At 41.5% G+C, this 13,791-nt stretch overlaps 1 protein-coding gene across 1 annotated transcript in view; it reads left to right on the top strand.

The window, feature by feature from the left end:
* The window catches only part of KDM5B (lysine demethylase 5B), a 69,883-nt gene that overhangs the window by 38,085 nt on the left and 18,007 nt on the right, over window positions 1-13,791 (top strand). Inside the window, exons 10-18 of the mRNA XM_084796134.1 lie at window positions 524-682; window positions 1,913-2,094; window positions 3,349-3,511; window positions 5,204-5,323; window positions 6,766-6,960; window positions 9,707-9,888; window positions 10,421-10,545; window positions 12,504-12,654; window positions 12,779-12,893. Of these exons, the coding sequence (XP_084652260.1) occupies window positions 524-682; window positions 1,913-2,094; window positions 3,349-3,511; window positions 5,204-5,323; window positions 6,766-6,960; window positions 9,707-9,888; window positions 10,421-10,545; window positions 12,504-12,654; window positions 12,779-12,893 (1,392 nt within the window). The remainder of the gene's footprint in view (window positions 1-523; window positions 683-1,912; window positions 2,095-3,348; window positions 3,512-5,203; window positions 5,324-6,765; window positions 6,961-9,706; window positions 9,889-10,420; window positions 10,546-12,503; window positions 12,655-12,778; window positions 12,894-13,791) is intronic.

Genomic DNA, 13,791 nt, shown 5'->3' with positions numbered 1-13,791 from the left:
TGGTAAAGATTTATTTACTTATTGTTTTCTACATATTCTGCCCACATACTCACCTGCACCCATAAGAGGGCATTAGATCAAATTGTAGATGGTTGTGAGCCACCATGTGGTTGCTGGGAATTAAACTCCAGACCTCTGAACCATCTCTCCAGCCCATTTTTAGAATTTTTAATTATAAAATTTGTTTTAGAAAATAGAATTGTTAAGCCAGGCAATGGTGGCACACACCTTTAATCTCAGTACTTGGGAGGCAGAGGCAGGTGGATCTTTGTAAGTTCGAGGCCAGCCTGGTGTACAAAGTGAGTCTAGGATAGTCAAGGCTACACAGAGAAACCCTGTCTTGAAAAACCAAAAAAAGAAAAAAGAAAAAGAAAGAACGAGAGAAATAAAATAGAATTATTGCCTGACTCAGAGAAATTATGGATAGAAATTTTCTTTGAAGGGTAATCTGTAATTCCCATCTATTAACTAGTCAGTTTGTCAATGAGTGAAAAAAAAATACTGAATTTTTTTGTACTTCCAGATGGTTCCCACAGAGCTGGTGGAGAAGGAGTTTTGGCGGCTGGTAAGCACCATTGAAGAAGATGTCACAGTGGAGTATGGAGCCGATATTGCTTCAAAAGAATTTGGTAGTGGCTTTCCTGTTCGAGATGGGAAAATCAAGATTTCCCCCGAGGAAGAGGTTAGCTCCATCTGTAGGACTTGTTGCCTGAGACAGAGCTCTGTACCTGAAAGCATGACCTTAGTCTAAAGGGTAGAGTCCTGGAGTAGTGGCATCCTCACTGTGACAAATAAAAGCCCTTTTAAGTGCTTTAGAAATTGTGTTACTAAAGTGCTGTTTTCATTAGTTTGAAATATTTACAGTTACTTTCAGCACAGTGTCGCGTTCCCTCCACCATATATATGGTGTTCATTTTACATTTTACATCCACGCAGAGAAGTATATAAGTGTATATAGCTTGACTAATCTCCACAGACTGAACACTTGAACATATGGGAAATCAACAGTAAACAAGAAAATAGGACAGCCCAGCTGACACTCCCTCTTTGCCTTTTTATTTTCATTACTACTTCTTCAGCATAGCCCCTGTTATCTTACACTATCACAGCTTCTTTTTGGGGGTGGGGTTCAAGACACGGTTTGCCTGTCTGGACTCACTTTGTAGACCAGGCTGGCCTCGAACTCACAGAGATCTGCCTTTCTCTGCCCCGGAGTGCTGGGATTAAAGGTGTGCACCACCACTGCCTGGCTCACTATCCCAGCTTCTAAAGATGTAGGTTTGTTTTCCTGGTTGTGAACTTCATGTTTATGTTTAGTTTATGTTCTATGTCCTAAAACTAAACAGAAAGGGCAGCATGTGTATAGTTCAGGCCACTTAAAGTCTAAGCCAGATAGAACTAGAAAACGTCCTAGTGGCACCTCTACTTCAACCCCTAAGGCCTGTATTTTATTTGGAAGGATCTCTGTAGATAACCTGTAGCAGTAAAATTCTAGGGCCTGGACCAACAGTTGTAAGAGCACTTGCTCCTCTTTTAGAGGGCTCGGGTAAGGCTGCTCACAACTGCCTATCTCTCTTTTTTTCTGGTTTCTCAAGACGGGGTTTCTCTGTTAGCCTTGGCTGTCCTGGACTCACACTGTAGACCAGGCTGGCCTGGAACTCAGAGTGATCCACCTGTCTCTGCCTCCTGAGTGCTGGGATTAAAGTCGTGTGCCACCAAGCCTGGCTCTGCCTTTGCCTCTTAGCTCCAAAACATTTGATGGCCTCTTCTATCTCTTTGAGTACCTGTATTCATGTACCAACCCACCACTCACAAGTAAAAATGTAAATAAATATAACAAGAACGGAGACACATTTTCAAAAGTGTTAGAATACAGCTAAAACTTTATCTGTTTTTTTCTGGCTCATTTTAGGAATATCTTGATAGTGGCTGGAATTTGAACAACATGCCCGTGATGGAGCAGTCTGTCCTTGCTCATATTACTGCTGACATATGCGGCATGAAACTGCCTTGGCTGTATGTGGGCATGTGCTTTTCTTCCTTCTGCTGGCATATTGAGGACCACTGGAGCTACTCCATCAACTACCTGCACTGGTGAGAACTGTGTGTGCAGCCTCTGAGTGAGCTGGGGAGGAACACTCCCCCTCTCAGATATGTGCTGCCCCTGCCCAAAGGTACAGGTTCTGTGTTTTAGCTTCTTTTAGATTGCATTTCCTATCAGGTTAGAGTGCTTTACAAAACTTGTACAAAATCCTCTGAAATCACACACTGTTTTGCAAGTATAGCATGTTTCTAGGAATAGTGGTTCCTAACATGGCAAGAGGCATTGTAGTTTCCACTCCTCCTGCTACAGGAAATCTCATTTGGTAGTCATGGTGACCCACATATCCCTTTGGGGAGGAGCTGGTACTTGGGATTATCAGTTTCCTTTGTTGTGCTGAATTCTGACATCACAACACTTAGTAGATCTCTCTAATCTATGCAGACATTTGAACTTTACTATCTGAACTTTTCACCCAAAGCCATTTTTTCCTACATCTGTTCCCATATACACTTCTCCTACTTAGAAGTGCAAAAAATATTTTGAAATTCATAACCCACCCGAACCCTACAGAGGAATATTGAGGATGTACCACAAGAAAGAGGTTGGCATGTGGATATGCAGCATGGTTCTGCCTCCCTTAGCAATAGCCCAGCCATAACAGGAAGATGATGCTTTTCGTACCTCACAGGGATGGCACACATTAACTGGTTAACAATTTAAAGTGCCTTTGAAGAATAAGAGCTCTTTCAAGATGCTCATTGCCTTATTAGTGTTTGAGTTAAACTTTTCCCACTAGAATGGGCAAGGTCCAAGAAAGGTAGAAGGTTGTCACTCCTGCTCAGTGGCTGAAGGGAGTTGCAGTTACTGTTGTCCTGTAGCAGATGTGATTGTTTGTATTCTTAGAAACTCTAGACACCTGCACCTTGGCAGAGTGGGGTTGAGGGCCTCAGGTACAGAGTCTCATCTGGGTACTGCGAGGGAAGATGCACTCAGCACGTTCCACTCATATTTCTCACGCTACTTCTTTGATTTGAGCATTTGTTTATAGCTTAGTCTAAAAAGCAAAGCCAAGGCCAGCGAGGTGGAGCATGCCTGTAATCCCAGCCCTGAGGGAGCCAGAGGCTGGTGGATCTCTGTGAGTTCCAGCCCAGCCTGGTCTACAGAGTGAATCCAGGACAGCAAAGGCTACACAGAGAAACCCTGTCTTAGGGGAAAAAAGAGCCGAGTCAGAAAAGTATGAAGTGGTTAACATCATTTTGTGTTGTGTTACAAATGGATGATTGTCTCTTATAATTTGTTTCTAGGGGTGAACCAAAAACCTGGTATGGAGTCCCAGGATATGCTGCTGAGCAGCTGGAAAATGTAATGAAGAAGTTAGCTCCAGAGCTTTTTGTGTCCCAGCCGGATCTCCTCCACCAGCTTGTGACCATCATGAACCCCAACACTCTGATGACTCATGAAGTGCCTGTATGTTCTGAGTTAACCCTCCTGCTACTCCGTTTACTCACTATTCTGTTACCTTTTTTGTTTTCTTGTTAAAATGATATTTGGTCTTATATTTTCATAATATGACTTGATAACAGAAGCAGCTGTTTGGCACTAATCCAGTGGGCCAGATACTTATACTACAGAACCTACATTACTGAACAGACTTGCTTTGCAAACAGTGTACAGTTCAACATAGTTGGATGTGTATAACTATTACCCTTAATGATTTGTGTACTATAAATTGTTTATAACTTTACTCAACAAAAATATAAAAAGTTGAGGCTGGAGAGATGGCTCAGAGGTTAAGAACACTGGTTGTTCTTTCAAAGGTCCTGAGTTCAATGCCCACCAACCACATGGTGACTCACAACCATCTGTAATGGGATCTGGTGCCCTCTTCTTGCCTGCAGGTGTACATATATGCAGAACACTGTACACATAATAAAGAAATAAATAATGTTAGTTTGGGGTCGTGGTGGCGCATGCCTTTAATCCCAGCACTAGGGAGGCAGAGGCAGGTGGATCTCTGAATTCAAGGCCAGCTTGGTCTACAAAGCGACTCCAGGACAGCTAAGGCTACACAGAGAAACCCTGTCTCAAAAAACAAAACAAATAAAAAATAAAAAGTTACTAGACAATACAAAAGAGTTTATTATGAAACTCCAGTTTTAACATCCTTTTAAAAATATAAATTTTGTTATAATTTTATTTATAAATACAAAAATATTTATGTTTATAAGGTGCTCTTAACTTAGAGCCATTTCCAGCTGTTGGTGTCAGAATCTTTTATGCATTTTTCTTACTTACAAGAAGAATTTGGGTTGGGATGTTGTTCAGTGGAGTGCTTTTCTAATATGAACAAATCCTGGGTTTAATTCCCAACACTTTGTAAAGAAGGAACAATGAATTTTATGGAATCTCATGATCTTAGTTTTGAATGATTAACCAAAATAGCATGCTCAGTAGGAGTGATTATTTTGATGGTGGTGCTGGGAATTGAACTTGGGGCTTTGGGAGCACTAGGCTTGTACTTCGTCTGATCCGGCTTCCCAGCAGGAACTGAGTGTTGCACTTTGCTTATTGCCCCACCCACCCACACACCATAAACACCTGTAGGTGTTGGATGTATATCTGCTTTTGGCTATTGTTCTTCAGGGGCCACGATTTTCAGACCCATTAAGTGTGTGTTAATGGAAATAACTTGAAAGTAATTACCGAAAACAGTGTCTTCATTGTTAATATTTCTCTTGTTGGATTTTTCCTGTTTGTCAAAATTGGAATAAAACATAGGCCCTATATTTAGGACCTAGGAAAATAAATGGAACATTCTTCCTTTCTGGCCTAGAACTTGTTCAAACTGGCCTCACAGTTTCCCCTTCACTATCACGGGACTTAGGACATTCCTGATGGTACCTGTCCTGCCTCTTAGGAGGGGCCTATCTTTGTGGTGTGAGCACTGTCTTCTGTTAGTCTGGTGTGCTACTCTATATAGTGGCAGAAATCAGCTGAGTCTATCACTGTAATTTTTTTCTGTTAATTGATGGAAAGTATGTATGTGTATATATATCTTATCTATATATCTGTATGTGTTTGGAGAATCATGTAATAGTTCTTACACTGTCTTTGAGAATGCTGCTGGACAACCTTCACATCTCATCCTTGTTTCTGTAGGTTTATCGAACGAATCAGTGTGCTGGGGAGTTTGTGATCACGTTTCCAAGAGCCTACCACAGTGGTTTCAACCAAGGTTTTAATTTTGCCGAGGCTGTTAACTTCTGCACTGTTGATTGGGTATGTTTTGAGGTTTTTGTTTTGTTCTTGTTTTTCAAGACAGAGTCTCTCTGTGTAGCCTTGCCTGTCCTTGAACACCAAGATCCGCCTGCCTCTGCCTCCCAAGTGCTGGGATTAAAGGTGGGCACCACCACGCCCAGTTAATTGGGTATGGGTTGAGCTTTACCAAATCTACCATTTTCCTATGGAAATAGCATATAATGCTTTTTAAAATGTTCATCTTGCTATTATAATAGAAATTCCTTTCCAGTCTACAATGAGATAGAACACTATAGCACATGGCCTGACAACTCAGACATGAGCATACTGCTGAGTTTAATTTACTTCACATTTCTTTCGTAGTAAGACCTCTCACTTTCTTTTTAAGATTTATTTATTTATTTATTGGTGTTTTGAGACAGGGTTTTTCTGTGTAGCTTTGGTTGTTCTGGACTCACTTTGTAGACCAGGCTGGCCTCTTGAACTCAAGAGATTTACCTGCCTCTGCCTCACGAGTGCTGGGATTAAAGACGTACCCCACTGCCCCAGGCAAGATTTATTATTTTTTAAGTATGTGTGTGTCTGCACAAACAACCAAACAGGCATGTGCTAGGACCAGTGGAGGCCAGAGAAGGCATGATTATGAACAGTGGTGGGTCCTAGGATCTATACTCTGGCCTCTGTAAAAATCAGCACTTGCTCTTAACTGCTGAGCCACATCTCCAGCCCCCAGACACTTCAGATTGTAGAACTTTGGTTCTTTTGTTTTAATTTTATGTGCATTGGCACTTTTCTTGCATGTATATCTGCCTAAGTGGGTTAGATGCACTGGTGTTGGAGTTGTAGACGGTTGTGAACTGCCGTGTGGGTGCTGGGAATAGCCAGTGCTCTTAACTGCCGAGACATCTCTCTAGGCCCAGATTGTATAAGTTTTAAATGAAGTTTCTGGATAGAGAATTGTTTTTATTTTTTTCTAGTGTTGCCAAGGCTAGACCTGAGCTCTTTGTTGCAAACCATCCTTCTGCTTCAGCAGGTTCTGGGGAACCTAACTTGTAGCCAGACTTCCTGAAGAACAGCATCAGTGACTTCAGATACGGCTGATGCTACTAAAGCTTACAGACTGGTAACACACACTCCAGTCTGAAACTGTAGGTAGGGTTCCAGGTCCGCACATTGAGGAAATGTACAAATATTTTCAGTTATACTCCGTATTACTCACATTGTCAGTACGTTTTTTTTTTTCTCTAAACCAGTTTTCAACTAAGTTACCTAATGCGCCAGATCTTTAGTGCACAAAGATGAGTAGGCCCAGGGCTCTAGGAATCTCAGTCCAGTTTAGGGTTGACATTTGATAGATGTTTTGACCTAGATTGCATTGTTTGGTAGTACCATATTGTAAGTCAAAATGTTTTGGAACTTCAAGAAAAGATGAATAAGCCCTTCCTTTCTGCCTTGTGACACAGCTACCTTTGGGCCGCCAGTGCGTGGAGCATTATCGCTTGTTGCACCGCTATTGTGTGTTTTCCCACGATGAGATGATATGTAAAATGGCTTCCAAGGCTGATGTACTAGACGTTGTGGTGGCATCAACTGTTCAGAAGGACATGGCGATTATGATTGAGGATGAAAAAGCTTTAAGGGAAACTGTCCGTAAATTGGTAAGGTTTCTGGAAATCAAATTCCATGTCATTGACTATAATTTATTCCTGTGTTGTGTGTGTGTTTCTTTCTTTGCTTTTTGTTTTTTGAGACAGAGTATCTTTGTGTGTAGCCTTGTTGTCCTGGACTGGCTTTGCAGACCAGGCTGGCCCTGAACTCAGAGAGGTCTGCCTGCCTCTGCCTCCCGAGTGCAGGGATTAAAGATTTGTGCCACCACACCTGGCTTATTCTTGGGTGTTTTACTACCATTTTAGAAAGTCATTCCTTACTGTATTTCATTTCTACAAAAGCTGATTTAATTGATAGGTAGCTATACTTTTTTGTTTGTATTGACTGTTTTATCTTGTGTATCACTATTTCTCTGAAATATCTCTTCAAAAGGTTTGTCTTTTTTAATTATAAAGTTATAATATTGTAGTAATGCTGCTCCCTCTGTCCCAGCCCTTCCTCCCCAGTATGGCCTTGAATTCTACTGATCTCCAGAGTTCTACATGCTAGATTACAAGCTTGCCTCTTGTATTCATTTTACTCTGTTCGTCTTAAGACATCTGTGCATAATACAAAGATGTTCTCCAGTAACTCATACTTTTAAGTATTAATGTCTTCTGAGGCATTTTAAGTAAATTTTGTTTGTATAAAATGAAAGTCAAAAGCTAAAGGCGTGGTGGCGCACGCCTTTAATCCCAGCACTTGGGAGGCAGAGGCAAGTAGATCTCTTGAGTTCGAGGCCAGCCTGATCTACAAAGAGAGTCCAGGACAACCAGGGATACACAGAGAAACCCTGTCTCGAAAAACAAACAAAACAACAACAAAAGTCTGAAGTGTTTGGGGCTTGTTGTTTTTTTGTCCTTGTTTATTTTGCATATGAATGAATGTCCAGTTTTCCCTTCACAGTTTCTTAAAATTCAACTTCTCTCTGAATTGTCTTGGTACCTTTGTTTAAAGCCTGTGCATCTAACTTATTGCTAATACTAAATGGTCTTTACTACTGCATTTTATTTTTAATTATCTGTGTATGGGGGGGGATAGATTTTGTGCATGTGAGTTCAGTGCCCACACAGTTCAGAAGAGGATGTCAGATGTTTTGGAGCTGGTGTTATAGTCATAAGCACAGTTGTAACATGGATTCCAGGAACTGAACTTGGGGTCCTTGGCAAGATCCAAGTGCTTACCGTTGAGCTATCTCTCCAGCTCTCTAATTTTCTAAACGTCTTTGAAATAACAGTGTGAGCATCCCAGTTTCTTTTAGAAAGCAGGGTGGCCTTGAGGGGATGACCTTGGACTTGGGATGCTCCTGCTTCTACTTCCCCAGTCCTAGGATTATACATTTATGCCAGCACACACTCAGTCCTAGGATTATACATTTATGCTAGCACACACTCAGTTTTATTCAGTGCTGAAATGGAATTCAGGCCTTGCAGCAGATAAGGCAAGCTATCTACCCACTGAACTATAATCCTAACCTCTCGCTTTGTTATTTATTTTAAAATTATTATTTTTTAATCTTTTTTAGTTCATTTGCATTTTCCTGTTAAGAGTTTGATTTAGTAGATTTTAAAAATTGATTCTTCTGGGTCAGCTATATACATAAATAATTTTTTATGCTACTATGGATAGAATACTGGGATGTTGTCTATTGGGAGCTCATTACGGGCCACCAACATCAAGTGTCCCCTCATATTTTATAGTTGGAGAAGCCACGCCTAGTGGATTTAAGCGATGTGCCAAGGTCTACATCAGTAAAGTAGCTAGTGATGACCTGCAGAAGACCTGCCCAGGACCAGGATTTCAGCCTGGTGTAGTAGAGTCCACCTCCGGCTGAAGAGCTGTCAGCAGTTGATAGCTGCTGGAGGGGGCAGCATGGTTTTTTTCTTAGGGGTGTACCAGTGAGGGGGTGTCTATGCCCATTGGGGGGCCCATGCTCATGTACATCTGGGACCCACTGGGTTACTAAAAACAAACAAAAGGACAACAACTGAGAAGGGGATGCTGGGAGGGCATTGTAGTGGAGTAGATGTAATTAAAATATACAGATAGAAAACTCTGAAACTAAAAGTGTTACATAACAAATAATAGTAGCTAGCTTTTGCAATATTTTCACTGCAAATTCAGAGTTGGTCTTTGGTCTTTGGTCTCCTTTTATTTACAGCCCAAGAAGTCCAGATCATGAATAAAATGAAAAATATGTTCATTAGCATTTTTAACTTTTGCTTCTCTTTGTTGACCTAACTTGTAATTGTCGGAAATGCATAAACTATTAAGGTAAAACAAAGGAGTCTAATGATTCAAAATTGAGTTAATCAGAATTGATCTTCTTATGATTTATTTGGATGCAGACGAGAAAAGATGGTAGAGTTTGGTTTTAAGTGACAAAAGAAATCTCAGAAGGACCTTCTAGAGGTCAGATGGGATAAAATACAGTTGAAATGTTCACTTTGGAAATACATTTCTGTTTTGTTTTTCCAGACAGGGTTTCTCAGTGTAGCCCTGGCTGTCCTGGACTCACTTTGTAGACCACAGCGCCCCACCTGCCTCTTCCTCCCGAGTGCTAGTAGACATGTTGCCACTTTGCCCAGCTTTTTCTTTCTTTCTTTTTCTTTTTTTTTATAAGCATTTTTAAATTTTACTTTTAAGGTGGGAGTGGTTTTTTGCTTGTTTGTTTTTAATTCAATGCGAACTTGTCTTTGGGTCCTTTATATTGTGTTATCCTTCCAAATTTGGCCTCTAATACAGATTTCATTTTAGGGTGTAATTGACTCAGAAAGAATGGATTTTGAGCTGTTGCCAGATGATGAGCGACAGTGTATAAAGTGCAAAACTACATGCTTCATGTCTGCCATCTCCTGCCCCTGCAAACCTGGCCTGCTTGTCTGCTTACATCATGTAAACCAGTTGTGTTCTTGCCACCCTCACAAGTATAACCTGCGGTAAGTAGGGAGGATGGCTTTTTCCCTCAGGGAAAACATCAAACCCCTTGTTTCTCTCTTTGTGTGTACTTGTGTGTGCATGTGTATTTATGTGTGTGTTATTGCATTAGTGTTTGTGTGTGTTCACATTCATGTGCGAATGCGGTTTTGTATCCGAAGCAGTAGGAAGAGAGACAGTGGGCCTGGCTTGATCATTGAAATCCCAGAGCCCACCCCTAGTGACACACTTCCTCCAACAAAGGCCACACCTCCTAATCCCTGTCAAGTAGCAAGACTCCCTAGTGACCAAGCTTCAAATATATGAGCCAGGGTGGCCATGCCTAGTCCGACCACACACGTGGCTTTTAAGGATTAGAGCGCAGGTTCTTAGCTTTCAAGGAAAGTGCTTTACCTGTTGATCATCTTCCGTAGCTGCACTGTGTCTTTACTAAAAAGTCCAAAGACATCTCTATTATTGGTCTCTGAAATGTTGACGATAAGACACTGCCTTCCTCCAGTTACCGTCCCCCTGTTGTTTGTGTTGTGTTTGCAGGTATAGATACACTCTGGATGACCTCTACCCCATGATGAATGCACTGAAGCTCCGCGCAGAGTCTTACAATGAATGGGCCTTAGATGTGAACGAAGCTTTGGAAGCAAAGGTCAATAAGAAGAAAAGTATGTAATGCACAAAGTGTGACTTGCGAGCCAGCAGGGGGCAGTTGGAGTTTTGTTGTAGCCAACTTTTAAGTTTTCATCAAAACAAATGAATGGAGCCGGGCCTGGTGGCATCTCCTTTAATCCCAGCACTTGGGAGGCAGAGGCAGACTGATCTCTGTGAGTTTATGGCCAGGACAGCCAGGGCTACACAGAGAAACCCTGTCTCTGAAAAATAGATGACTAAAACACAGTCTGGTTTTATTCTTAGCTCTTATGTCTGAATAGGTTTCCACATCCTTGGAGGAGGTTTTAAGCCAAAGTGGATGAGGCAGATGGTCTCAACATCTAAGTAAAGTCTGCCCGTATAGAGTATGGAGGATGATTTGGGGACCAGAGAGATAGCTCAGTGGCTAAATGTACATTGGGCCACACAAGCCCAGTGAGCTTGAGTTTGATCCCTGGGACCCAGTAAGGTGGAAGGAGAGATTGTGTGTGTGTGTGTGTGTGTGTGTGTGTGTGTGTGTCTCCATTAAAAAAAAAAAAGAACAAAAATTATTTTATTAAAGAAAATAGACCTGGAGAGTTGGCTCAGAGGTTAAGAGCCTTGGCAGCTCTTTCAGAGGACCTGGGTTCAATTCTGGTCATTCACATAGCAGCTAACAATTATCTGTAACTATCCAGTCCCGGGGGACACAGTGCCCCCTTCTGGCCCCTGAATTCACTGCATACATGTGGTACATAGACTTATGTGCAGCCAAAATTGTCATGCATATAAAAATAATCAAGCCAGGTGTGTTGGCACACATATTTAATCCCAGCACTCAGGAGGAAGAGGCCAGTCCAGACTTTTTAATGTATTTTGTTGAAAGCTGTTTTGAAATGCAGTATAATATTAATTAGATTTCTATTAAATGTTGGCGTAATATTTTCTAGTTCTAATCAAAGTTTAATGTCCTTGGCATTTATAGTTACCTTTTCTTTCTTTTAAAATGGAAGATTTTTATTTTATATGTGTGCTTTGCCTGCGTGTGTGCATGGATGGGTCTGCGTGCATGCCTCATATCTATTGAGGCCAGAAGAGTGCTCTGGATCACATGGAGATGGAGTTAAGGACGGTTACAAGTTGTGTGGGTGCTCATAACAACCTGGGTCCTCTTTAAGAACAAGTGCTCTTACCTGCAGAGTCACCTCTACAGCCACTGTCTTCCTTTTAAGATTATATTTTTTGTGAATTTGTGTCGGTGGTTACGGAGGCCAGAAGAAGGTGCCAGATCCCTCGGTCTAGAATTACACGCTCGTGAGCCACTATGTGTGTCCTGGGATCCAAACCTGGTCTTTGGGAGAACAGCATACTCTTGGCTGCTGAGCCTACCCTCTGTTCCCTTCAGTACTTCTGCTCTTCTGTAGATCCGCAAGTCACCTCCTTCTTTTCATGTAGTGGAAGGGAGCAATATCACCAGTTTCTTGTCAATTATAAAGTGAAATAAAGGACTACAAAGAAGGTTAAGCCACAATAAGATCTCTCTATTATTTTTCACAAATCAGCTTATAATTTCACTTAAAAAAATCTTAAGGGGCTGGAGAGATGCCTCAGAGGTTAAGAGCACTGTCTGTTCTTCCTGAGGTCATGCGTTCAATCCCCAGCAACCACATGGTGCCTCACAACCATCTACAATGTGATCTGATGCCCTCTTCTGGCATGCAGGTGTACATGCAGACAGAGGACTCATACATACATAAGTAAATACATCTTTAATAAAACAAACAAAACTTAAACCCATTATTTCTTAACATTTCTATCTGAAGACCAACTCTAAGTACTACTTGTTCAGCTTCTCCCCACCCCCACAAAATCAGAAAAATATTGTCTAAATGTAACAGTTTTAATGTTACACTTATGTATAAGAATTGGCCAGACTGTAGCAGTGACCATAACATGGCGGGTCACAGGAGTGACGATTTGTTCTTCATTTTAGGTCTTGCCAGCTTTAAAGCTTTAATTGAAGAATCAGAAATAAAGAAATTCCCAGACAATGATCTTTTGCGACACCTCCGATTAGTCACACAGGATGCAGAAAAGTGTGCTTCTGTTGCCCAGCAATTGCTTAATGGCAAAAGGCAGACAAGGTATGTCCTTCTGAGGATTTGAGACTGGAATCTGTGGCACTTGAACCTAGAAGCCTGTTACAGCTTATTTCTGGGATATTGGCACATGTGTCCTCATGGCTTCCTCGGGCCATTGTCTTTATAGGTATCGGTCTGGTGGAGGAAAGTCTCAGAATCAGCTGACAGTGAATGAACTCCGACAGTTTGTCACACAGTTGTACGCTCTTCCATGTGTCCTTAGTCAGACACCATTGCTAAAGGTAACCATGTAAAGATATGCAGTGGACTTCGGGTAAATCCTTTATTTTGTATACTCAGTTGACACTATTAAGTAATCCTCTTGGGTGGTTAATTGGTATATTGATTTGTGTGTCTGGGTGTGTGTATCTGCAGAGGCCAAAAGAGCATCAGGTACATTAGAATTGGAAATAGCAGTGGTTGTGAGCCACCTGACATGGGTCTGGGAACTGCAACTCTGTTCCCTGTGAAGAGTGGCAAGTATTCTTAACCTCTGACCCATTATCTCTCCAGGCCAGTAATTTGCAGGTGTTTTAATGATGCATTAATGCTTGTGGATATAGTGGGTGGGTATAAGGAGATTAAAATGGAGGAAAGATAAAGTTGGAGATTTTTACTATGAAAGTTACCACTGAGCTGGCATGGTGATCCACACTTGTAATCCCTACATTTAGAGCACAAGACAGGAGGACTGTCAGAAATATGATACCAGCCTCAGCTTCATAGTAAGTCCCAAGAGCCAGAGAGATGGTTATTTGACCTTGTTATATAACTATGAGGACCAGAGAGGTTGGATTTCCTGCACATACCTGCCTCTAGCCTGAATTCCAAGGGGCCCAGAACAGGATTATTGCTAAGACTTGCTGGCTTCCTAGCTGAGAAAAAGAAATGTGAGCACCAGGTTCAGGGAGGGAGCCTACATTGGAGATACAAAGCATGCATAATGCCCTTTTCTTGTCATCACAAGCAAGACTGCATCAACAGGTGCATATACCCGCTATATGCATATGCACATCAACTCACATAGGTGTATATAATCTCTCACACACACAAAAATTAAAAACAAAACTAAAGTAGGAAAGAGTCACCACCAGCAAATATATAATGCCTCATTTATTCATATTACTGACACAACATGGC

This window comes from Acomys minous (genome assembly GCF_964271855.1).
Source record: "Acomys minous genome assembly, chromosome: 1".
Taxonomy (NCBI): Eukaryota; Metazoa; Chordata; class Mammalia; order Rodentia; family Muridae; genus Acomys; species Acomys minous.
The sequence above is the reverse complement of the archived record's forward strand: the minus strand, read 5'-3'. Positions and strand labels throughout refer to the sequence as shown.